At 40.7% G+C, this 26,648-nt stretch overlaps 2 protein-coding genes across 2 annotated transcripts; one reads left to right on the top strand and one right to left on the bottom strand.

Moving 5' to 3' along the window:
* Nucleotides 1-45: 45 nt before the first annotated feature.
* On the bottom strand, nucleotides 46-17,386 carry rint1 (RAD50 interactor 1). The gene is made up of 15 exons (XM_049567076.1): nucleotides 17,158-17,386; nucleotides 16,896-17,021; nucleotides 16,044-16,159; nucleotides 15,620-15,793; nucleotides 15,348-15,488; nucleotides 12,889-13,078; nucleotides 11,087-11,197; nucleotides 10,777-11,002; nucleotides 9,971-10,108; nucleotides 8,509-8,603; nucleotides 8,071-8,175; nucleotides 6,138-6,358; nucleotides 4,253-4,433; nucleotides 2,043-2,161; nucleotides 46-1,728 (listed from the first exon to the last, which is right to left on the bottom strand). Exons 1-15 carry the CDS (start codon nucleotides 17,377-17,379, stop codon nucleotides 1,515-1,517), a joined length of 2,379 nt encoding a protein of 792 aa, XP_049423033.1. The 5' UTR covers nucleotides 17,380-17,386; the 3' UTR covers nucleotides 46-1,514.
* prl2 (prolactin 2) lies at nucleotides 13,828-26,435 on the top strand. Its single transcript, XM_049567131.1, has 5 exons — nucleotides 13,828-13,849; nucleotides 23,114-23,292; nucleotides 23,985-24,092; nucleotides 24,632-24,808; nucleotides 26,014-26,435. Exons 1-5 carry the CDS (start codon nucleotides 13,828-13,830, stop codon nucleotides 26,206-26,208), a joined length of 681 nt encoding a protein of 226 aa, XP_049423088.1. The 3' UTR covers nucleotides 26,209-26,435.
* Nucleotides 26,436-26,648: the final 213 nt, after the last annotated feature.

Genomic DNA, 26,648 nt, shown 5'->3' with positions numbered 1-26,648 from the left:
TAATAAAATAAAGCCTCACTTTGACAGATAGGGTAAAGATACATACAAAGTTCTTCTGCCATTGAACTTATTTTGACTTGTTTTAAACCAGTAATTAAACAATGTGGTGTGATGATATATAAATCTACTGTTAAAGTCAACTTGATTCACCACTTCATGGTTGTATGCCCCATCAACCAGTCAAGTTACAGTTTACATCCATGTCTGTCCAGACTCACATGTAGCCATGACAGTAGACAAAACTTCAAATATAGATGTTGCTGCAAAGAAGCTACAATATGGATGTTTCACACACATCTTCAACTCTGCAGCACAAAAGATCTAAACAATCAGCAGTTCAAGACTAGCGTCACCAGTTCAGTATGTCTCCTTCTGTTCCTCAGTTATGATGTTTAATAACAGTTTTTGCAGAACATTATGATGTCACAGTGAAGCTCACCTCTGACTTTTCAGATATAAAATGTTGTCACTTTATCATTTTATCTTTTTAGACATTTGTGCAAAATTTTGTTATAATTATCATGTGAATTCTTCAGTTATGGCCAAAAACATGCAACAACACTGCAAAAATGACAAGAGTCCGCTCAGGAGCAGTATTTTGAAACCATTACAGGTTATCAGGGTTTATTACATAATCCATTATAACATATGTTACTTCTGCTTTATTGTGGTATACTTCAGCCAACTGTGGTGACAGGCAAGTGGGTCCCCAGAAATAGTGCACAATAATAAGTTCATATAATGACAATAGTATCAACATTATAACTGGAACAGTCCAAAGTCAACAAATATTACCTGGCTTGTTCACAAAGACAATTAAAGCTACTGACAAATATGCTGCCAAGCGTTCAACCTGATGCACACTCCCCACCAGCAAACACTGCCAGGAGGATTGTTAAGTTGAGAACACTCCGGTGCCACTGTAGCACATCTCGTGACACGCGTCAAGTGCCCTCTTAGCACACACCGGACATGTCGCGCTGCGGCTCATCAACAGATGACCACACAAAGTTATTAATATTTTTACTGAAAGATCTGCACTTCCTCCACCTTTGCATTAACTTAAAATTATGTGTGGACAGCCACTAATTAAACTTGAACCGGAGAGCCAATCTCCCGAGCTGTGACTCGCCAGGCAACATCTTTTTGGTCATTGTCTTTATAATGACAGGATTGTGGGTCGTTTAGCTCAGGATATTTCTCAACCTCAACAACAAGTCTCTCCATCTATTTTCCATCACACACTAGACAGCAACCGCAACAGAGTTCTCTTTATGCATCCATGGTGAGGAGAAGAGCCCTGCTACGGGAGCTGGTATGTACATGCAGATAGCGAGTGGGGGGAAAGTGCATCTAATTTCAGGGGCAGCGAGACTGAGTATGGACATTTTTGTGTAGTGCCGTGGGGTGGCGTGTCCAGGAACGCAAATGTGTGTCTAGCCACTGCCAGTGTGGGGTTGTACATTGAAACAGGGGCGAATTTTTGACGCACAACGTTAGCCACCGTTGTGTCGTTACTGTCCAGGCCAGGAGGCTCTGAGGTTGAGGAGAATCAACACATCACAGGGCGCCAAGCAGTAAACTCCTAACTCATTGAGCGCAGACTCTGGTGGAGGATCTCCTACACCTGTCCAGTCTTTTGTCTCGTCCTCTGACTCTTTAAGGAGATCCCTCAGCAGGATAGCAGAGCCCACGTTAAGACACAAGATGATACATGCCTCCTTAACACTATGGCGAGAGAGAGAGAGAGAGAGAGAGAGAGAGAGAGAGAGATTACAATGCAGGCTCTCAGTCTTTAATAGTATTTTTAATTCAGTTTTTCCATTGACTGTGTTTTGTTTGTATTTTTTCAATCTTAGCTATTTGTCTTATGGTTCTTCTGACAAACACACTAGGTTGTGATGTCATAAAATAAAGCTGGTACATACATTTTTTAAAGTCAGATGTAAGAAGCGCATAGCAAATTTCTCCCTTCAACAGAGAGAAGAGGTACACATGGGAACAACAACCTTATGATCACACATACAAACACACACACTTACTGCTTGAAGAAATTCTCAGGTCTTTTGCAGTAGTGACCGAACAAAGGAAATAGGTTTCTGGTCATGTCGAACTGGAGCTGAGCTGCTCCACCTTCACTGAAATGATTCGACAGGATCACCTGACAGAGACACACATGGACATACTAAGCCTATGTCACTGTACCTGCATGGTGAGGAAACCACAGTGTCAGTTGTTCAATTGTAATCATTGTCACAGAACAAGTAGGCCAGTTGGGTAAGTAGGGTTTTTTTTCTTACCTGCCCCTGTTTAAGTGATTGCTTACTGTAAGTTTTCACTGGCAATCCAGGGGCACACTAAGCAACTGGTGTCTTGAAAAAAAAAAAGTGTATCAAGTGTATTTGTTATAAAAACTGTTCATGAGTCATGATCATTATGGATCATTGTGGGGAATAGTCAGTTCATGCAGTAATGTTAGGTTTATGTAATTATGTAAGGTTTTAATCCATAATTGTGGATTGCAGCACATGTGCTACAGCTGCTGGCAACAAGGCTCTTTGGATCATGTTGGATGTAGTTGCTGTGTGCACCAACACCCCACAAGGTGGCATCTGTGAAGTTCTGTGAGTCAGGTGGAGCCAAGGTGCAGCCACTGGGAAAAAGCCAGCATGGAAGTGCCAAAACTGCAGTTCCTCTAATGGCCTCTTGAGGCTGACTACAAGAGCAGGTCAATTTATCAATAAACATGTTTAAAGCCTGGTTAAAAAAAAAAAAAAAAAAACGGTTTTGCTCTCTCTAACTAATATTCTCGTCTATGACAACTGAACAGTGGAATAATTTTTATATAACTCACCCACTTCCATTTTATTAAAGCTTAAAGTTATGTATAATTTAAAGCGTAACCGCTTTGAGGGACAGGTGGGTGTCATCTGTTGACAAATCGCTGCAACATCATGGTTCCTCAGGTTCACAGAGTACAGGTGTAGCTGTCACTATTTAAGTTTATTTTCAGTTCTATCTCTTTAACATGTCAGGCTCTTTTTCAGGGTGTGTGGTCATAAAATATAATATGATTTTAAAATAAATTATAAGTCTGAGTATTCCAATTTGTTTCTAATGCTTAAAGATATGAAATAGACAGCAAATTTGCCAATGAAGTTAAAAAACCATATTTTAGTTTGCCACCATTTTGGAAATATGCAACTTAGCAATAAGCATTCCAATGTATTACTCGTGGTCAAAAAACATAAAATAGACACCAAGCTTGCATTTGTAGCAAATCTGGTTCTAAAGTTATGGCAGAAACAGTTTTCAGGTGGTGGCCATATTGGATTTTGCCGCCATGGTCATCAGAATGCCAATGTGCGATGCCCTGATATCCAGATATTTTCTACATATTAAGCTAGATATGTACCAAATTTGGTGCTTTTATCAAAAATGAACAATTGTCTTGATTTTGTGAGCTATGCTGCCCCACTAGTTCATGAAAGTTGATTGAAATGTTTTGGTCACCTCGAAAGTACTGTTCAGTGTTGGGTTCTACTAAAACACTCTCCTAGGAGTCTGGTGTTCATTTTTCCAGTAAGTACATTTTGTCTTAATGATATGAAGTCAGTTTTTCCATTAGGAAAAAAATAGCATTAGCATTATCACAGTTAGTCATTGCTGTAAATGCACTGTGCAAACCAAGCTAGCAGCAAGCGTTAGGGTTGGCTCCACCCTCTTGGCCACTTCTGACTGAAAAAATCCAAGAATGGGGACGGCCAAAATGCTAACTCAGCACTTCAATAGAGGAGTCCACAAACTAATGGGTGACGTCATGGTGGCTATGTCCGTTATTTTATACAGTCTGAAGTTGTAGAATACCTTTGCAGGAGTCTCATTTTAAAATAAGTCAGCCAAAAACATTAAAAAGTCACAATAAGAGCTTCTAACCAACTCTAATAAAAGTACTGTCGTTTTGAGGGGTCATTCAGTGGGATCTTGAGATACTGACAAGGTACCATCACCTCTACCCACATTTTCCCTCCAACACTGACAAGTCAAATTAGTCAGACAAGCAGCCAAACCTCACTGACTGACCAACATTTAGGAACCAAAATCTAGATTGTAATTTCAATGTCTCTATAAACTTATGCGTGCCACTGTAGAATGTTTGGGTGTTTGAATGTTTGTTCTTAATATGCTCTGTCACAAACAGTCATGGAACACAAACAGTGCAGTGGGTTTTTATAGCATGTTAATCTCTTACATCTTGGTAGAGAACATGGTCGAGTCTCTCCGCCAGGCCCTGCCAGGCCAGCTGGAACAGAGACAAACTCAGGACCTGATGAAAGTTCAACAACCTGTCCCTCACACAAAGCATCATGGGACATGCTGAACTGGACAGGGTCATGGTGGACTGGTCTTGCTGGGGTGGTAGCGACAGCCACCTGAAGAAAAGACAATGTAAAGGCAATAAGTCAGTGCCTGTTCAGTAAAATCAGCAAAACAAAAACTGTAAGGAGAAATGAATCTATCTTCAGAACAATGCAGGAGACAAAAGCTGAACAATGAAAAAGGCATAGGCAATGATTTCCAAAGTTCAGAATGTCTTTCCTAACTATTTTAGATCTCCTCCACCTCTTACTGCTCCATTAGACTGATCTTTCTGCATTGTAAACAGCAACCTGTCTCCTCCTGCAGGCTGCCCTGTTTTTACTTAGTCAGCATCTGGGACTGAGCCGACTTCCAAAAACTGTTATGTAACTTCTGCCACTTGGAAATGCTTCATTTGAATCAAGTCATCACTAAGCTAACCACGGCTTTGTGTAAAGGCAAGGCAAAGAGGCTCAGTCTATACAGCACATTTCAAATACAGATGCAATTCAAGTGCTTTACATGGGCGAAGGTAAGCATCAGGACAACATTCAGAAGCAGTAACATATAGTGATAAAGACAGTAAAGATTGAGGCCACAAGGCTGCAAAGACAAAAGTGCAAACCTATTCAACCACCTAATGCACATCTTAATGAATTGGTCAAACACAGGGCAACAACTTAGTCACTCTAGTTTTCTAAAATGAAACTCAGAAAGACAAACAGAATTTAAGTTTCATGTTGTGCAAAGTGACAATGAGCTTACATTGTGGCCAAGTTGTTGAATTCAGAGGTCTTTAGTCTTGACACAGTACCCAGCATAATATTCTGTTCTTAGCATGAAACATTTGGTATGTATAAACTGGTGTTTAATCTCTGAGGTTTTGGTTCTGGCAACTCCATCTGCTACTGGCTGGTTGATTTTTGACAAGCAAGCCCCAGATTGTGAAAACAGGTAATACATACTCATCCACTCTTAGGACTGGCACATAACATGGATCCTGTCTGAGTCCCTACTGTACAGTAGTGGTGGGAATCGCCAGAGGACCCAAAATTTGATATTATTGTGATACTGTGATATGCTGTATTGTGATAACATGTACTGCCATGTATTACAATTTATTACCTTTTTTCCAACTGCAATGTATTTCCCCTGAGGAAAACTTTGTCAACATCAGGTATACCTCATAAGTTTTCAGTCTGTTCATCTGACTTTTATCATTTTTATTGCAGCAAAATGTGATGCAAAGCAGACAGACTGACCAACACCATCATATAACCTGTCAGGAATGCTGTATACACCTGAAAAACTGAACTGTTAGCAGATTTAAACTAAAAGGACTGTAAACATTCAAGTGCCCCAAAACCACATCAGTTTAAATCCAATGGACAAAGTAGGTATTATGACGGGAGCAGAATGTCAGATGATGAACATTTGTGTGAAATTTTCTCATTATTAACATATGAACTCTTGAGTTGAGGCCAAAATGGGCATTGGTGCCAATGATGAAGAAATTCACTAAATGCGTTCTTGAGATATCGCATTCGGGATGGGGCGGGCAACCCGAGTATGATGCCTCTAACCAATGCTGTCACTTGCGTAGAGGTACAAGAATTTCAATTATAAAGTACTGTCCTAACTCTAACCAGCTGCAGCAGTATATGGCAGGGCTGTCTTTGCTAAAATCCCAACTGTAGGATAGAGTTAGAATATGTCCTAAACTGATGGTTAAGAAGCATTAATATGGTAGGCTACTCATTTACAGACTAATGTCTCACCTGTCTTGGCTGTATGGTTTGGCCTTTTCTGTGATTTCTCTCATTGTCCATTCCAGCAGTCTTCCCATCATGTCACCTTTCAGTCGATCCAGCAACGCCAACAGACCTTCAAACAGAGAGCCCTCCAGAGAAGCCAGGCGACCCACCTCCATCACCCCCAGGCCTTTCAGTACCCCATCCTCCCCGAGAGACACTGCTGCCTGCTGCAGCTGGAGGAAGAACTGCAGAGAGAATAAACACAGGACTGTCACCCTCTACTGGCTGCTCTCGGGCAGCACAGCAAAGCTTATTCTCACAGTTGTTTTTGTGAAGGTACAGAGCATAAAGTACAGTTCTTGTCCTGAACAGAACATGTATTGTTTGATTAGAAAACTTATGAATCAAATCAAAATTCTACAAATTTCAGACTTTATTTTATTGAATCAAATGTCCTCTGCAGCTGCTTGTGTTTAGACAACATTAACATTTGAGAAGTTTCATTTTGGCATTGGCACTGATTTAAAAACTAGAATTAAAGCCTTGCAGTTGTATGCCTCAGCGAACCCATCAAGTTGCACTTACAGTTTACATCCATGTCTGTGAGAACATGGATGCTTCACACACATCTTCCCCCCAGCAGCATAGAAGATCTATAGCAAAGTTTAAAGATGGGCACCCAGAATATTGTCACCAATTCACTATGTGACCAAATGTTTCCCCTTCTGTTCCTGAGATATGGTGTTTTAAATAAATAGTTTTAATAGCAAGAAAAGTGTTTTTGCAAAACATTATGATGTCACAGTGAAGTTGACCTTTGACCTTTCAGATTTAAAATGTCATCACTTCATCTTCTTATACTATTAGACATTTGTGTAAAGTTTTGTCATGATTAGCATAATAATTCTTGAGTTATGGCCAAAAACATGTTTAGTGAGGTCACACTGACCTTTGACCACTATATTTTAATTAGTTCTTGAGTAGTCTGAGTGGGCGGAAGTTCGCTGCATAGATCAGCCTCTCATTGGGTGGAACGAGCCACCCACTGAAGTCCCACCCTACCACCTCCAGTTGTGTAGCAGTTTTCAAGCGCACCATTGATGTGGCACCGCCAAGAACGATTGTGATTGGTTGAAAGAAATAAAAAAAGCCAGGGCGTTTTTTCCTCCAAACTTAAAGTGAGAGTCGGAGCAGCCGGTCTGGTGAGCGAGACTAGTTCTTGAGTAGATGTTTGTGCCAAATTTTAAAAAATTCCCTCATGGCCTTCTTGAGATTTAGCATTCACAAGAATGGCACGGACAGACAGACAACCCAAACACGTAATGCTTCCACGGCTGTCACCAGCACAGAGACATAAATTCCCCCATCAGTTCAGTGCCCTAACTCTCTTAAGCAGCATGACGTTCACACCTCGCCCAGGTCAGTTTGTATTCATGGTAATGCAAAATAGTCACACAAATTTCTGTTTTTATTTTCTTCTAAATTATATTACTGTTTCAATATTTACTGTAGGGTCTAGAAATATAGTATATTAAGTTATTCTCTTACCTTTTCTTACATTTTTGTCGCAGTTTTGAGTAACTATTTGTATAACAGTGAGGGAATGACTGTTGTAGATTTTTACAATGGTTAAATTCAGTGATAGATATTATAGTATTGAGATGCTCTCATAAACTACAGCAACTGCACAATATACAACCTAATTAAATGCCTTTTGAATCAGGATTTTGAGCAGATTATTACGAACCCCACTATGTATACCTAATGCTTATAACAGAGACCCTTGGACAGTACTGACTTTGTTTAGATAAGATTTTTCCCATTGACATTAGCTAAAAACATAGGGCTTGGGGTACTGATACATGAGTGACAATTAAGAATTGTCCATCCATGGCAACATCCTGCTGCTGCTGTGGCAAAAAAAGTAGAAATAAAATATTCAGTAAACTCCACTCACCACGTTGTCTCCCCAGTCTCCCAGGATGGTGGAAATGTAGTTAACAGCATTAAGGATGGCACAATAACGAGCACCCAGAGGGCAACGAGACTCCTCCTTCATCACCTGGGGCAACAAAAAAATACATTAACCACCTCTGAATCAGTCATTTCTCTCTTTAAGTATTCTAACTGATTTCAGCCCATAAACTGCTGCTCAAACAGTTGAAAAACAAAAAAAGGCAGTAGGACAACGGACAACAGTGCAACATAATAACCATGACATAACATAAAAGATTCTTCAAAGAGTTTTAAAAAGATTGTTAAGCCTACCTGTCTTTAATACACAACCCACTTAAATGATTCTAATGTCATGGTTTGGTTAAAAAAAATCATTGATTAGAGGTCCACTCTAACTGTCTTTCCTTCATTAATACCACAGTCTTTCTGGCATTAGTACCTGGGTGAGTCGTATGCGGAAGTCATCCACCAGCTCTCTCTGTAGGTCCAGAAATTTGAGTTGTGCAGGAGGACAGGGCAGGGCCCGGTACCGCTCTGAGTGCAGCAGGATGACAAGAAACACAAGACTTTTACTTAGAATATTTTGTTACATCTATCATGCTTTAAAGGTGTCCCTGTGAAATTACTGGTGAAGCTATGGAGTAATGCTGCTGCTTTAACTAATCGACCGCTAGCTGGCAACATGAACATAAATAATATAGGTTTCAAAATATGTATATGTGTATAAATGTATATATATTTATACAGCTACAATAGGTGTATCTGCTCACAAGATCACTCCACATGGTGCCTTTAAGGATTCAGATCAGCAAATGCTTAAAATACTGAGTCTATTAGTACCACCTAATGCTATCCTATATAATATTTTTGCAAACAGCGTATCTTTTCCTATCAGAGAGACACTAAGGTGTTTTTTGGCACCTGATTTTCATTTAGTCTCAGTCTTTTGATAAAAATTGCATATATTTTTTATATACCAATTATATTCTCCTTGTACTCTGTACATGGGGCGCCGGCACTTTCCACTACGCTACCGATGCCCCATATTCTCCTTGTACTTATTTCCCCTTCTAACTTGGCACAGAGACAATTATACACACCTTCATCTCTTCACACCTGGACTACTGCAACAGCCTCTCTTCTTGTCTGAATCAAAAATCTATTATTTAGCTGCCAGGCTTTTAACCAGAACCAAGAGACATGATCACATCAGTCCAGTTTTAGCCTCTTTACACTGGCTCCCAGTATGTTTTAGAATAGATTTTAAAGTTTTACTGATTACTATTAAGGCTCTTTATGGTCTCTCTCCCAGCTATGTCTCTGACCTCCTAGTGCAGTATACAGCAGGAGGCTCAGTTATCTGTGAGCGTAGCTGTGCTGTAAGTAAAAAGTCTGAACTCTGACTGACATAAAAGTTTAGTTTTAATCACCAACTCTGTGAGAGGACACGAGTTTAAACCTCCAGACTAACATGTTGCAGATTAATAAAGAATTCAGGCTTTAATTAAGTTATTTTTCTGCTTCATTACAGGGAGATCAATATGTCAGAGTTTATGATGAACCTGGGTACAAATCCTAGTTGTCTCATTAGTTATTTGTAGTGTCAAAGTTTTTGAGAGCATAAATAGAGAGATATTGAGCTTTTCAAATGATGATCAGTAAGTGTGTGCTCATAAATCACCCCTTAAACACTGCTGGACAAATGACAGTTTGTAAGAGTGTAGAAATTAATGCAGTTGTAGAAAAAATGTATAAATTAAATTTCTGTATGGGTCAGTCCTTCAGTTTTCAAATACAATGCCACTTAAAGCTTACGCACCTGCTGTTTTACATGTAGATATTTAATGCATTACCAAATAAGAAAGTATACCGACAGTGACTTAAATAATATGTAGTCTTACCAGTGATGACCTGTAGAAGAGTCATGAAAGTCTCAGCACAATCTGGAGCCTTCAGCTCGTCCATGTCACTGATATCTTTGTACTGAGAGCTCCAGGCTCCCTCAGCCGACAGCATGGCATCCATCTTTTCCACTGCCACTGTATGCAGAGGAACGAAGGGTTAGGATGCTCCTTCACTGTTCTTACAGAGGCCGTGCAGACTGCATGTCTGAACATGTGACTAGTATTAGGTTTGTTTGGGATTAGATATTGCTGACTGTACAATAATCTCCATTTCTGTTCCACTGTTGACATGGTGATCTTTTATTTTTTTTTTATACATTTTGAGTTTTGTGCATATCAGCAAGTTAGCAAGCTACAGTTGGACTGGCTATCATCTCTTACTCTATCAAGTATACTTTTGTTGATGTAACAACCATTTACCTGAAAATGAAATGAATGCAGATGTACAATACAGTCTGTCAGTGCTGTGAGATGCACAGATATTGAAATTAAAAAAGAAACTTACATGAATACAAAAGTAAAATAACACCAGTAACAGTAGTGTGTAAGCAAAAGGTATGTAAAGTGTTTGTGATATTTTTAGCATCATGCTAACCCTTGATATTTTTCTGTGTAGCGAGATACCTATTATCATATGAAACTGGAGGACCTAAGGAATCCATTGGTACCAACCATGTCATGCTAGCTTGTTGGGAAGGGGTTAAACAGCGCTCTAAATTTAGGCCAATCACACTGCTGCAAAAGCAGGAGTGAGATAAGAGTTCTGCACATTAAACTGTGCAGCTAGGTACCCTGGTACTTACTCTTCTTTTCCACAGTGAGCCACTTCTGAAGGATTGCGTCTTCCAGCAGGAGGTGAAGCAGACCAGGCAGCACTGCTGGGTATGAGTGGTTGCTTCGCAGCTCCTTCTCAAACTGCAGCACCTCCTCCACCAAGTGACAGAAGAGGGCATCGTCGTACAGCAGCCGGGAAGCGTCACTGGCCACCTTCTCCTGGACCAGAGTCAGTAGGCCTCGACACAGCTCCACCTGCACAGACAACAACATCAAAATACCTGTTTGGACTTCACTCAACCAGAGGAGATTGAAGCATTAAAGTATGGACCAGTTTACCATGGCACTGATGGTGGCCCCAGCTCGGTCTAGGATAGGTTGGATCTTTTCCTCCATGAAAGCTGAGCTGTTACCCATCCACATCAGAACCTGTGTGAGGTACCACTCCGGCTGAAAGATGCACAGACAGGAGTTTGAGATATTGTTAAGCTTTGCCAAAGACTTTTTTTCCACTGTTATTTCTGTAGGGGGTTCAGAATCTCTCTCTGATCCAGTTAAGCCACCAGGCTCGACCCTGGCCCATTGGGGAGCCCAGCCGGCCCCAGGCAGCCCCCTTTGGGGCTCCACACCTGGAGGCCGCCCTCCAAGTCACCACATGCCGGTTTCTCAAGCCCCCCATTTCCACTCCAGTCCCAGAGTCAAGCCTCCTGGCCCCTTGAGGAGTCCCAAGATCACAGGAAACCTTCTTTGGGTCTCCATTCCTGAATGCTCCCCTCCAGGCCCTGTCCAAAATCCCCTGAGGTGTCTAGCTGGCCCCAGGCAGCCCTTTTTTGGACCAAACTGCTTAAGGCCGCCCTCCAGGCCCCACAGGCGCCTTTCCCAAGCCCCCAACTCAGCTCCAGTCCCAGAGTCGACCCTCCAGGTTCTACCCTGGCCCCTTGGGGAGCCTTCTATCAGGCCAAAGTCCTGGAGGCCGCCTTCCATCCCTGGCCTGGCCCCACCTAACCTTCCCCTTTCCAGGGCCCTGATCCTAACCCTACCCTCCCTTCCGAGGCTCCAACCCCAAACCCTCCAGTTCTCCAGGGCTCTGGCCCCAATCTTCCAGCCTGGAGCACCCCCTGGAACCTGGCGCACCAGCCGGTCCTGCGTACCCACTCTCAGTTTGTGTCCATGGTACCCCAACCGATATTTCATGCCCCTAGCACTCTCCAAAATACTCTGTGCCCCTGGTACTCCAGCAGAGTACCAGGGGTGGTTAGGGGACACTGAAGCTAAGCAATGTACTGCTGTGGAGGTGTTAGCAACAAAACAAATTTTAATCACCTAAAAATCATTATCACTTTAAGCGTATACTATATTTAGAATATTTTCATTGCTTTGCCTCACCATCAAACAGCGATTTCTAAAGGGAACTGAAGCTGTTATATCGCTCTCTTGAAAGCCAGTCTGCATTGAGAAAATCAGGAATTTAACATCGCTGAACACTAAACCTGCTGGTTTACTGCTGCCTCGATCAGTTATTTTGTGTTATGTGTGACTTTTGGCGTTTAAGGTGATTAGTTCAAATTCACCAAAGTCACACAATACACAATCAAACTAAGTGATCGAGGCAGCGGTAGACCAGCAGCTTCTTGGCTCTGGGAGCTTAAATCACTGTTTTTCTCAATTAAGTCTGGTGGCTTTGACAAGATGGGGAACTGAAGCCGTTAACATCTTCCCTGTTGAAAAGGGCTGTCCGACAGATTTTTTGGGGTAGGATTTTTTTTTTTTTAAGTAGCTAACATATGTTTTGTTGCTGACTCCATCCACAGCAGTTTATTGCTCAGCTTCTGCGGCAGTACTCTCGAGTCCCATCTGCTTCTCCAAACTGGAGACGTGCCAGTTGCCATCTACTGTATGTAATACACTGACTATAAATAAGTACCTCATACAACCCCACTCCAAAAGATCCAAAGTACCCCTTGAGCATTTCCTTATCAGGATTATGAGTATTGTTGACATGTCTATGTGTCTAACCTTGCTAGGATTATACACATTAACTAAAGTTTTTGCATTTGGTTTCAGTGGTGTGTATAAAATGTAAGTCTGACATTACTGAGTTTGACTGTGTGTTTATGTGATGTGTGTTCTGTGTGTGAGACCTTGCTGAGGGAGTTGGTCTGTCTGTTCCCGTAGAAGTGGTATCTGAACCTCTTGCTGAGTGGCTGCAGCATGATCTGGATGGGCAGACAGAGAGGGGCAGCTTTGGATGGAGGCATGGCTGAAGAAGCAGGCTGGGCAGAGGGCACGCCTTGAGAAGAGGCCGAAGCCCTTTGGGATATGAGGTCATCACTGCAAGGAGAAGTTAAAGAAACCAAACACTGGAGCAGCTGCAGTGTTCTGAAAGCCCGTCATCCTCAGTCCTGTTTCATGTCAGTTAATGTCGCCCACGACATTAGTGTCATTAGTGTGTTCACAAACACACAGATGATTTAAGAGCAATATGTATTCAGCTCTTTTTTGCAGCAAATCTTCATCAAGAACATCAAGGCAAATTTTTAAATACAAAGGTTGTATTCATATTGTTTTTTATCCAAAACGCTTTACTTACTGGTGATGTGGTAGCCTCATTTGTGAAGTACAATACATGCATGAATTCGGGATTCACAGGGTTAAAAAGTTATTTTCCATGGCCTTTCAAATGAATCTAGTGCTGGAAAATGATTGAAATATTTTTATGGATTTAGGCTATTAATCTTATTAATGCACATAGCATCAACAGAGAGGCCGAGGGAGGGAAAGTGCGAAAGACACTTTGTCTGCTTTATATACATGTTGTATATGAAACATCTGTGTAGTCTCTGTATTTTTTGAAACACATCTATTGCCTGCATACAGCCACTGTTTCAATGTCACACATTAGACTACAACTACACAAACTAGCAAACAAACACTCACCTGACAGAATCAAGCAGCTCTATCCTCCACACATGCAGCGCAGCACTGTACTGCACGTGTGCTACTGTTGTCATTTCATTCATCTCACAGACTGATTTAGCGTAGCATGAGCAACATATAGACTGATGTCATACTGTAGACTAATGAACAGACAGATTAAACAAAGTAGCAGCACTGTGTCTCTCTTAATGTTGCTGGAGAATATGTGAGTGAGTCAGTGAGTAGGGGCGGAGCTGTGCAGAGAGTGAGAGTGAGAGAGGAGAGATGCACACTGGCATGTTTTTTTCCAAGAACAGCTTTATGTAACGCAACTTGACCCTATATCGATTATACGGTATTGTCTAAATCTATATCTTGCTTGAAAATATATCGATAAATCATGCATAGTCGTTTTATCACCCAGTGCTTGTGTTGGATCAACACAGTTGTCATTTTCACAGCCAGCGCCTTTGCAGTGTAAGCAACCCTGCCCATCTGTGCACCCATAGGCATGTAGGTCTTTGACTGAGGTGTGGTCAGGGACATTGCTATTTTGAGGCAGCAGAAAGCAATTGCACTGTTGACCATCAAATACCTGGTCAGAATGGTGCAGTATTTTCCTGCTATTTAAAGGGCGCATTGTTCAGATAGTAAAGCGGGATGCCCACCTGTGTACACTCTGTTTATTAATAATAATAATAATAATAATAATAATACATTTTATATGTTTATGTTTGTGACACACACACAGGGACACAGGTGGGGGTTGCAGGTGTGTAAAATAATACATCATTAATGAGAAAGATATTAATGACATGCTGTAAAATGTGAACGTAGCAGAGAGCAGTGCAGAGCTGCTGTCTGACTCCCCATTCAGTGAGACGCTGTGCACATTTATACACAAGGAGCAGCGTAACTTCATTGAGCATTGCAGAAGCTAAAGTTAAGTTCTGTTTCCCCTGTCAAGTTTAAAAGTACAGTTTTTAGTTGTGCTGCTTAAATGTCCCACAATATTTACTGCAGTGACATACTGCTCTTACTGCATTACTCTTAGCAGAAAACCGCTCGCGTATCCAGTTTGACCAATCCATCATATAAATAGCAGTGCACCAGTTGCAGTACAAAGTATAAATTATTAAGGCACTAAATACAACCCCTCTGCCCCTTGCACATAGTTTGTGCTCAGATTATGTGTCGTTGTATGTCGTTATGTTATATGTCGTTGTAATGAGCAAAGTGGAGTCGGACACACCTTGAATGAAATTGTGCAATGCACTTTAAGCCATGCTCTATAGATCACTTAAATAGGGCCCTCTATCTGGAAACCATGGATGTCTGTACCACGTTTTATGGTAAACCATCAGGTGAATGTGAAGATATTACATTGGATAACTGAAAACTTTGACCCGCTGGTGGCTCCTGGTGAAAAGTCACGGGATTGTCAGCATCAGTAGGAGTCATCAGGATAATTAATTTCACGGAAATCCACCCAATGTCAATATTTTGATCTAAAGTAGGGAATTTATCAGCATACACTGACATCTCTCTAGACCCATGTTACATCTTCCAAAGCATATAAGCCAGTACATTGAGTTGCATATTATTATTTAACTAATCAGAGATGGGGATTGTAGTGAATTTTATCATATAAAATAAATACATGGAAGACCAAAGTGAAGGATACGAGGTCTGCAGGGCAAGCAGCTGCGTGACGAGCAACTCCAGCTGGCTGTTAATCTCCTGACCATTGGCCGTGGGCGTCAGTGACTGAGTAGGAGGCGAGATGATCGGCCAGTGAAGCTGAGTCAACACTTTCTCAAAATCACTAGGAAAGAATAGAAGATAAGGACAGAGCTCATATACTGAGCACAGAATGATGATGCATTTCTGACCTGCGACAGATTTACACACAAAGCCAGGTCCAGGTGGAGGTGGGAGTGTTTGGTGGGGCTTTACCTGGCCAGTCTGTCTTTGATGATCTTATGCCAGAAGTGTAGTGTTTCTCGGAGGAAGTCCTGGAGGTGAGAACATCCAGACTGGCTGAGTCCAGCATCCAGTGCAGCCATGCTGTCTACTGCCTGTATGGCCTCCCAGACACTGCTGGTCATCAGACACTGTTGGACCGCAGCACTGCACACACAATACATGGCTATTATCGCATGACCTCAGTATTAGAGTAATTGCAGATATGACTACCTGTGCCCATCCCTGCATGGAACACATGCTATTACGTGGAACTTCTTAGAACTCAACTATGCAACAAGTCAGCTTGTGCTTTTCTTTCAAAATTCTGTATTCATTATATTACATTGTCTATTTATGTTCACAAATCTGTCATGTTACTCTCCTGTCTTTATCTCCTTGGCCTTGTTTACAGTACCTGAGTTCCTCTATATGCTGAAGGCAGCGTAGGTATTTCACGTGTCTCTCTATAGTGTCAACTTGGCTAAGCGTCTGGCCAAGACTATCCATCCAAGGCTGGGCCCCCTGTAGGTGCTGGAAAATGAAATCATTAATGAAGACAAACAACTGCTTATACCATAGACTGCAGCAGAGTTTGCAGCAGAGCATGCAAACACAATGGGCCCCTGGGCAGATATGCAAAAGGCCCTACCACCTCTACTTAACAGGGGCTTCCATGCATCTATGTAATGAAGCATGTTTGCTGTTGCCAGCTTTGTAACAGTAGATATGCTGGTTGCATATTGAATCTCATTTCATATTTAATTAGGTTCTTAATCTCTTACTTTGGTCAGATTTTTTTTTTTTGCTTTAAAACACTTTTTAAAATTTAGGTTTTTATTTATTTGACTGTATTATGAAAAACTTTTGTAGAGACCTTGTAATGGATGTTCCAACACAGTGGATACTGTGCTAATGTTTTGTCTAACTCATATTTTGAGGGTCACTCAAGTTCCACTATTGTACAGCTGTTTCTCCCAACTGGGAGAAAATGATTATATAGGAAAACCTGGCTCACTGAATAAATTAGTGATTTCAGTTACAGATATTTGTGCTTGGGTATTATCAGTGAACTGCAAATATAGTACTGACCCCAGTATTTGCGACAGTATCCAGCTCGAGACACAAGATATTCCAAATAGCAATCAATAAGAGACTTAAACACAACCTTTGACAGTAGTCAGAGGAAGATGATGACATTTGTAACAGACTGATAGAAAGTTCATTATCAGTGGGTGATGACAGACTGCTGTCTTGGTGCAATGTGTACCTGGTGCAGCTTGTTGGAGATGAGTCTCTCTCTCTGCAGCAGCTCCTGCAAGGAACATGTTGCCTCCTCAGCAGCAGACAGAGCTGCAGAAACTTTAGGAGGAACTGAACTGGATACAGTCACAACCTGAATGACACAAATGGCAGTCACTGTTTACATCTCATGCAGTAACGGACACAGGTTACACAGGTGATGTGGTCAGTTGCGAGCTAAAGTTAAGTACTTTTACTGCTCCCTATAAACAAGTGAACTGTCCCTTCACCTGTTCCTCCAGCACGGTGTTCTCTTCTCTCAGTCTGTCCAGCATCTCGCCGACTTTCTTCAGAGACTTCAGGTCGCTGCCGACCTCCTTCTCCAGGAACTCCACTAAATAGTCCGAGTCTGCTGAGAAACACTCGCTGTCTTGGCTGCTTGTGTAAACGGGGTTTAAAATATTGTCTGTCCGTTTGCTCATCGTTTGCTGCACTGTTGTGGGCGCCGCCATCTTTGCTTTCTACAGCCGTCAACAAACTTGCTGGGATCGTACAGGAGGGAGGCGCTTGTTTTGGTCATACGTGACCGGTCAGTCGCACCGTACTCTGTATGTTCCCTTACGCCTCCTCTGCGGGGCACGCCGAAAACTAAAACAAGCCCACATTGAGCACGTCGACACCGGAGAGACTAGCTGTACGTCACAAACTACACGTCAACAGATCCATTCTCTCTCTCTCTCTCTCTCTCTCTCTCTCATATATTATTTTCATGTTATTTTTTTTAACAAGACAAGAATATAAAACATTCATTAAATTTAACATGAACGCTTATCCTGTTAGAATGTACACACACACACACACACACACACACACACACATACAATATATATATATATATATATATATATATATATATATATATATATTAAATATAAATGATACTATCTTTTAACTTAGTTTGGGGTTTCATACAGAATCTAACAAGACAAAAATATAAAACATTAATTCATTTTCCATAACAACTTCTCCTGTTAGGTGTCACTGCTACTCACTACTTCACTGCTGCTATTACTACAACACCTACGACTACTACTACTTATGATTATCATTGTTGTTAAAGAATTATATATTTACTTGTTAATTTGATAAGGACAAATGCACAAAGCATTGCTTCATATGTGAAATTAAAAGTAGATGCAATGCATACAGGTTTTGAGCCATAGCTAATTTACAACCCCTGTCCCTGGCTTAATGGACCATTTTAGGGCTGAATCTTAGATCGGGTGTTCTCAAACTTTTGATGACTGCCATTTTAAGGAACCAGCGTATGATTAAGGGCTGCACAGAAAAAGTGAACACTATGAGTTTTTTATGACTTTTTAAAACTGTAACAATCAGCAGTGATACACAACAGTCATATTAGCCTACATTCTAGTTTTCCACCTTTCAATACATGAAAGTAATGAAACTGAGCACAGTGTCTGACAATGGTTGTCTACCCTCAGCAGTCAAGCAATGGCTTCTGCTGAGGGTACACCACTTGGACAAAGCACACACAGAACTGCAATGCATCATAATATTACAACAATAAATAATAATTCTGGCAGTTATAATAATATTTTGTAGACTTTTTTTTCTCCTTTTATTTGAATATTGGGGGGATGTTGGGAGGGATTTATATATATTATAATTACTGCATAGGAACAAAACTATATTTCAATGTGGTAGCCTCAGTCGCCGGTCAGCCATCACAGGAGAACTTCTTGTAAAAATGGAGTGAAAGGCCAGAGCCTGTGAGGGTGCTGGCCTGTGGGCATGTATGGCTGTAACAGTCACCCTGTTACTCTGCAGGTCAGTCTGAATATGACAAGATGAAAGCATCTGCCCAACAACACTGTCTGTGCGTGTATGTGTGTGTGTGTGTGTGTGTGTGTGTGTGTGTGTGTTAACGTGCAGCAGAGGCACGTGGAGCTCCAACCTCTTGTCATCACCGAAACTTTCAGTGAGTGAAACGTGCATGTGCGCCTACGGCAGCATGTTGCTGTCACTACCCCAAATAAACCTGCTCAGTTTGTCTTTATGGCAGAAGTATTGTTATTCTAATTTTTTTATGACAAGATACTCTCATTGTATAAAATATATAAAGTCACATCTTTACCCACCCCATAGGGTGTGTGTAAATATCCACACAATATTTTAATATGTTTCTAATACCAAGAAAAAAATGTCAGTCTACATAAGTATTATCCAGTTTTTAAGAAACAAACCTTTACAAAGCTCTATTGACTGAGTAACACACATTCAGTAAATCTACATATTTGAAATACATAGAACTTATCAGCAGTAATTACATAAACTATATCTAAGCAAATTATGTAAATTCTGTAAGCCAAATAAATTCTCATAGTCTGTTCATCTGAGTTTTATTTGATTTAATTTACATTGGAATTACTTGATGTAATGTCAGCTGGGATAGGCTCCAGCACCCCTGTGGATCACAGGATAAGCAGTTCCAGAAAATGAATGAATTAATGAATGACAATAGACCAAACAATTTTTTTTTTTCATATTTCTCTCTAGTGTGCGGTCCAATACATTACATCAAAATTCTTCTTCTATGCATTTTAAGACAATAACATAAGCTGTGCATTTTCTTAACAGGAGAATGATCACACACAATGGGATAATTGGTAAGTCTCTATGAATGGCATCTGTCCAGTACTTTGCCCGAGGGAAATATCTTGAAAACTATTCAATTAGATAAATTGTTGCAATTGTGGCAAACACATTCATGATCCCTACAGGATGGATATGAAAAATTCAAACTGAAAAGTTTCAAATAGAAACATCAGGGCTACCCTGTCTCTCCTGTCCTAAATGTTGTTAATCAATTTTTTTTTAATTGTATTTTTGGATCTAAAACCAACCAACCAAAATTGAGCAACCTGAATCGGAGCCAGAAGCAACTTGCCTTAGTGCAAAAGTCAGTAATCATGAACAGAATCATTTGCAATAAAAATAATTTTAAAAAGTACTGTAATTATAACTAATGTGCAAAAAAATGACCAAGAAATGTGCACAACTGTACAGTAAAAAGTATGAGGGAAATGTTCATCCACAAACTTCAGAAGCTCAATGGACTGGTGAGAGGAAGGGCAGCTGTTGGTGTACAAGGTGAAGAGCACAGGGGAAAGGACCCAGCTTTGAAGGGAACCAGTGCTGATGGTCTGTGAGTCAGAGACATGTTTCTCCAGCCTCACGTGCTGCTTCCTGTCAGTTATTGCTGGAAAAGCCCAAAGACAACTAACACTGCAACCAGCAGCATTGAGACAGTCTCCACAGGAAGACTCAACAGGATGACCACTGTGACCTGAGAGCTCCTTTACCAGCTGACGCAACTTCACTATATAAGGAAGCCTTGACTATAATGGAGGACATGATCTGAACAGTTTACCACTAGGGCTTTGCTACTTTTTGCAACATGTGCACACAATTTATATTTCCATTTCATTGACTATGAAGAATGTGCAGGTAATATGAAAAACATCTGATTTCACACATGTAGATGAGTCAAAAAAACTCAGTTTATAAAATTAAAATCTGAAAGTCGGAGGATGAGTGAACAATATTCTCTTCAGTATTGCGAAAAGGTATATCAAACAGATAATCTGCAGCTTTGACAAACATTTCACAGCATAAATATGCCAGCAGCTGTCAGACAAGAAAAAATGTTTAAGAAATCTGACAGCCTGCGGGACTTTGTAACGATTATAATGTCTAAACAACTACTGTATTTGCTGTTGTTTAAGTGGTTTACTCATACGACCTATCATTTGAAAGCTACATTTCGATTGATGTGGGACAATTTAAGATACAACCACCACAGCAGGCTTGCTCAGACAAATAAACAAAGGGACATTACTCACCTATGAAGCCTGATTTTTAATCCACAGACTGATATTATGCAAACAGAAATGCTGATCATGCAGTCTCCATACACTCCCAAAGGTCCAGACAATAAAAATCCTGGGAAATATTTAGTCCAAACATATTATTACGTCCACAGATATCCATAAACTATCATTGCATCATTTCAAATATTCATATTTCACCACATACTATCGATAAATTCTTCTGTTTGCACATCAACAGCTGTCTCCTTGAATATAAAAATGGTAGCAAACTTCTGACCTTTTCATTGACACCTAACTTGAGCCAATAGAAACTGCCAATGTTTCTGCTATGACCTCGATAGTCAGTGAGGGCCTGTGTTGGAACAGTGCGCATCTCTCACATTTCCTGGTTTATAGTCAATCGGTAGCCAGTGATTGGCCCGATGGCTTATAAGTTGTAGTCAATGACACTCTCCTTAAGGGCACCGTAGATTGTTACAAATATACATAAATGAGAAACAAATGGCTCCTCGGTTGTCTTAACGGAACAACAATCTGTCTTATCAATTTAGGTTGTCAGTATGTGTTTTTATATACAGCAAGCTCCAGTGGTGTAAGGTAGTTACGCTGGGCCCCTGTGCATTCTAGTTTTTCCTGCTGTTGGTTTCTCTCTTGTCTTTTCTTATTGCAGCTTTCCTGTTAAAAAGGCATGACTGCTCACTGGGCTTAACGTATGTGACAAATTTGAAGAAAGTCCCTGGAGGCGTTCTTGAAATATCGTGTTGATGAGAATGAGACAGACAAGATCACAGCTTTCTTGACTTTTGATCACCAAAATCAAATCAGTTTATTCTTGAGTCCAAGTGGACATTTGTGTCAAATTTGAAGAAATTCCCTTGACGCGTTCTTGAGATATCGCGTTCATAAGCATGGGACATGCTTTCATATGTACGTTCGTACAGACATATGGACGGACAGCCCAAAAACATGATTGCCATTGCGATAGCTGACACGGAGGCATAAAAATGGATACGGCATTAGAGCTGTGGCCCAGTTTGTTCCTGAAAAAGCTGCTCAGAGATATTATCCAGATCTTCCGAATCATTGGGTCCATACAGCAAGCACACTAAATTTTGCCGGCCAAACCAGCTACTTCCAGTTTAGCCCTCTGCTATCTTGAATGGCGATTAAATGATTCAATCTTGTGGCCCTTCTAGATTTCCCAAATGTTTTCAGACTAAATGGATCAAATTTTGACAGTAAAACAAGTCTTTCAATCACAAACATTGTCCTCAGGAATCACAACCATTTCTCATTTCCTGAGATGTTTCTATTAGCTAACTGATGATGCCTGACCAACAGGTAAAGATGAGTCAACTGCCTACAGCTGAGATGAACTGATCCAAGCTTCATTACTTGACGTCATTCAAGTGGCTTTCTAGACAACGTGACATTCATTGACTGCTGCCCTCTGGTGTCATTCTGAGCTCCTTTAAAGCTCATTCACTCTTCTCTTCCTATTAGTGCCTGCAGTGCTCTGAGTGACCTTTTTTGTTTATCTGTGCTCTGCTGGAGGGCACACAGACAGTAATGACAGGTACAGGAGAAGCCTGCTGAATGGACCCATTGTGTCAACGTCACACGTGTCGGACGGACATTCCAATGACGCTTTGGCGGAATGACGTCTTAAGTTAATGATGTCGTCACTCTCGCAGACTACCTTAGGCCTTAGGTTACTTCGTTGTGATGGTCTCATTCACTCACACACACACACACACACACACACACACACACACACACACACAAACTGCATGACGAGGCAACCCCCCACCTTTCTCTCTCTCTCCTTCTCTCTCTCTCTGTCTCTCTCTCTCTGATGTGAATGTGTAAAAGGGAAATGGTCAGCGAGGGACCCTCATATGAAGCTGTGGGGGTCTCTGAGAAGGAAAGTGTCTGCACCCTCTACTCTGAGACAGGAGCTCCTCATAACCCTGCAGGATGGCTGGAAACATCAGATCAGGTAAGTACTGGAGGAATAGAACTTTGCATGAGGAAAGAACTGTCACTGACTGCATGTCTGTCATTGCATTCTCTTCCATTTCCCCAACCCACCACTAAATATTTCTTTCCCCTTATTTCTGTTCTTAATTATGCATCCTCAAACATCCTGAGAAAAAAAACACTTTAAAGAATCTCAAAACACAGACATACACACTTTTTCAAAACAGGATGACATGACCTTATCTCGCTCTTAAGAACATGCTTCAGGAGACTTGTTCTGTGTTTTGGATCATTGTATTTGATGTTTTGTTTTATTTAATATCTCTGTTCTGTGCTTGGTCTTTCTCCTTAGTGTCTTTTGTGTGGGTGGTGTTGGTCTGTCTGACCAGACTGACCAGCGTGGGTGCAGCACCCCTCTGTGCCAATGCCCAGGCTGGGTGCCATGTCCTCTCCCTGGCGAACCTGTTTGACCGGGTCATCCAACACTCAGGCAGGATGCATGGCATTTCAAATGACCTTCACTCCGAGTTTGTAAGTCTCCCATTGCAATATGTCTGACGATGCTTTGATCAATACATACAATTTTTCAGTTAAAATGTGTTTGTTAATTATACATATATATCTGTGTGTGTGTGTGTGTGTGTGTGTAGATATAGATATAGGTATAGATATAGATATGCTGATCAGATTTAATACAAACTGAACATTAGAACCTTCATGAAGGAGGATTTATTAAAGGGCTGTTGCACCAGACAGCAACACACCAGATAGCACCTCACTAAAACTAATGCAGTCTAGCGCAATAGCCCTTTAATAAATCCTCCTTCTTAAAGGTTCTAATGTTCAGTTTGTGTTCAAGCTGTTTACAAGAGGTGTTGATTCAACTGTATGATCATTTTGGAGGATGTAGTTTGTGCTGATGTTAAACTATTGTGTTATACTGCCAGATTTTATTATTCAGCCTACTGTCATTGATATAAATAGGGGAGACACAATAACTGACCATTAATTGAAAATGTGCGCGCGCACGCACACACACACACACACACACACACACACACACACACACACAGATAAATATATCATTATCCATTTATGATAATGTGCAATCGCAGGCCATTCAACTATTTCATTCATCACTTCTTTACTCCAGCTACAGTTGACATTTAAATGACACCTGACCTCTGACATTTCATTCCAGCATTTTCTGTTTGTCCTGTCAGGAGCAGTACTTCCTGCCCAGTAAGAATCAAATCGGCCGGGTCAGTCGCAACTGTCACACTTCCACCATCCTCACCCCAAATGGCAAGGAGAACGCTCAGAGAATGGCGGTGAATGAACCTTTATAAAGCTGTTTTCTGTTATTGACTTGTGGTGTCCACATTATGTTTACAGTTTGCTTTCCCCTCACTTAATTACAGAAGCGTATTGTTGCCACAGAACATGTCAAGAGCATGTCACATGCAGAGCATTTTTTTGAACTGAACTTGTGAACGATTTCTGTTCACGTGGAGAGGCAATTGTTATCAAGTTATGAAGTTGTAATGTGAAATGTTTCAAGTTATAACATGAAACGTTTTAAGTTATAACAAGATAAATGTATATTGTTATAACAAGAAGGGTTTCTTATTTATTTATTTTTTTACAAGAAAAGTTTCCGGTCATAACTGATTATTGATCTCTTTTTTTTCTGGTGTGGCAGCAATATGCTCCACACTTAAACCCTTACATCACTTTACGTTTATTTGGCATCATCCCAAACTTCCAATGATTACTAATGAAACAAATTTCATCCTACTTACTGAATCTTAAAGGATGACTTTGAACTAACTCTTTAATGTGTATGGTTCCTCCTGTCCTGTCGCTGTAGAGAGAGGAGCTGATGGAGGTGATTCTGAAGCTCCTGGTGGCCTGGAGGGATCCTCTCTGGCATTTCCATCAGAGCATGGCTCACCACGACTTCAACAACTTCAGCTCCAATAAAGCTCTGGAGATGAGCGACATGGTGCACGAGCTACGCAAAGGTGTAGAGAAAGTGGCTGAGAAGGTAATGCACATCTTATTTGAATGCCAATGTGAAAATGTGTGGGAGGTGGTTAACATGAATAGTTAAAGGATGTGCTTTGAGTGTAGAGCTCATTCCAAGAGCCTCTACATATCATGGTTATACAGGAGTGACAGTATGCGTGGAAGAGTAGATGCTCATCTGCTGTGTAATATAGCTCGCAGGGATGGAGTTTCGAGTCAGGCTGTGTAATTTCACTGACACAGATGACAAAGTCCTGACGTCACACAACAAAACCCAAACGGCACTGTCCACCCTCAGATGACCTAATGTTCAGACTCAGTGCAAACATTCAGACACAGTCCAGAGAGACAGGAAGGGACCACGCTCTCACCAACCTGCCTGCTGCAACTCTGTCTGACTCTCTTTCTTCGTTCTTTCTTTTTTCTGTATTTTTCTCTCCTTTGTCTTTCTTTCTTTCTTTGTCTTTCTTTCTATTATTCTTTTTTTGTTTGTGTTTTTGTTTCTTCTTTATTTTTCTTTCTTTGTTTCTATTTTCTGTCTATTCTTTTTTGTTTTTTCCTTGTTTTTCTCTTATTGTTCCTTATGTCTTTTTCTGTTTCTTTTTTCTTCCTTGCTATTTTTATTTCCTTGTTCATTATTTTATTCTTTTCTGTTTTTCTTTCTCTCTTTTTTATTTCTATTCATTTTCTTTCCTTTTCCTTTTTTCCTTTCATTTATGATTCTTTTTTATCTTTTTCCTTTATTCTGTTGTCTTTTTATTTCATCCCCATTCTTTCCTATAGCCTATATTTTTTTTCCCACTCTTTCTTTGTCATTCTTTTTTCCTTCTCCTACATTCTAGTTATCTTTCTTTTATTCTTCCCCTCATTTCTTTCTCTTTTTCTTCCTCTTTTTTATATTTATTTTTCATCCTTTCTTTTATTCTTTCTTTCTTTCCTTTTTTTCTCTTTATTTCTTTGTCTTTCTTTTCTTTCCTTCTGCCCTATTGTGTAGAGAGAATTACACACTAATGGGATCAAATGTTCATAACCATCTTGATGTTTCGAATCAAAATCAGGATTTAAAAAAAATCTCTATTAAGAAATCAAGAGTGAATCATTATCCTGACAGATGTTTCTATTATTTCGCCCTCCCTCATTTACAACAATGAGGGAGGGCGAGATAACAGACACATCATATCTTGTAATTATGCCTAGCTGATATGTATGCCCTCTCCTCTCCAGATGCAGCTGTTGGGGTTAACAAGTAACACTGTCAGCAGCCTGGCTTCTCCTGAGGATTTGTTGCCACCTGACAGTGCTGAGTGGCGCCTGATGAAAGACTACGACCTCCTCTACTGTTTTCGCCGAGACTCCAACAAGGTCCAGAACTACCTGAAGATCCTCAAGTGTCGCATCGTTCCAGAGCACGGATGCTGAAGTCCAGATAACAGTGGAAGCTGCATTCAACTTCTAGAACTATCAGCACAATGGAATGGAAATGCTTCGGTTACAGACCACACAGATAAATGTGTGGTTCAGTTGTGTTTTCTATCTGCAGGTATGTTAACTGATATCATGACTGAAGTTCTACTGGAACCCAAAGACTGTGCCCACCCTTCATGCATGATATTATATAGTGTGGACAAACCTGTGTTGAGTATGGACAGGAGGGAATGAGTGTAATACATGTTATAATAAACTCCTGTAAAGCATCTTTAAATATAATAATACCTTATAAAACATTTCAAGAAACATGGATGCAATGTTTTTTTGTCATTTCTACAGAGGGATACTCACACTGCTGCTGCAATACACCTAAGGTCATCATCAGAGCATTAGGACTTATAACACTGTCACCTCTGATGCGCTGTTTATGG

Source organism: Epinephelus fuscoguttatus, linkage group LG22, assembly GCF_011397635.1.
Source record: "Epinephelus fuscoguttatus linkage group LG22, E.fuscoguttatus.final_Chr_v1".
Taxonomy (NCBI): domain Eukaryota; kingdom Metazoa; phylum Chordata; class Actinopteri; order Perciformes; family Serranidae; genus Epinephelus; species Epinephelus fuscoguttatus.
The sequence above is the reverse complement of the archived record's forward strand: the minus strand, read 5'-3'. Positions and strand labels throughout refer to the sequence as shown.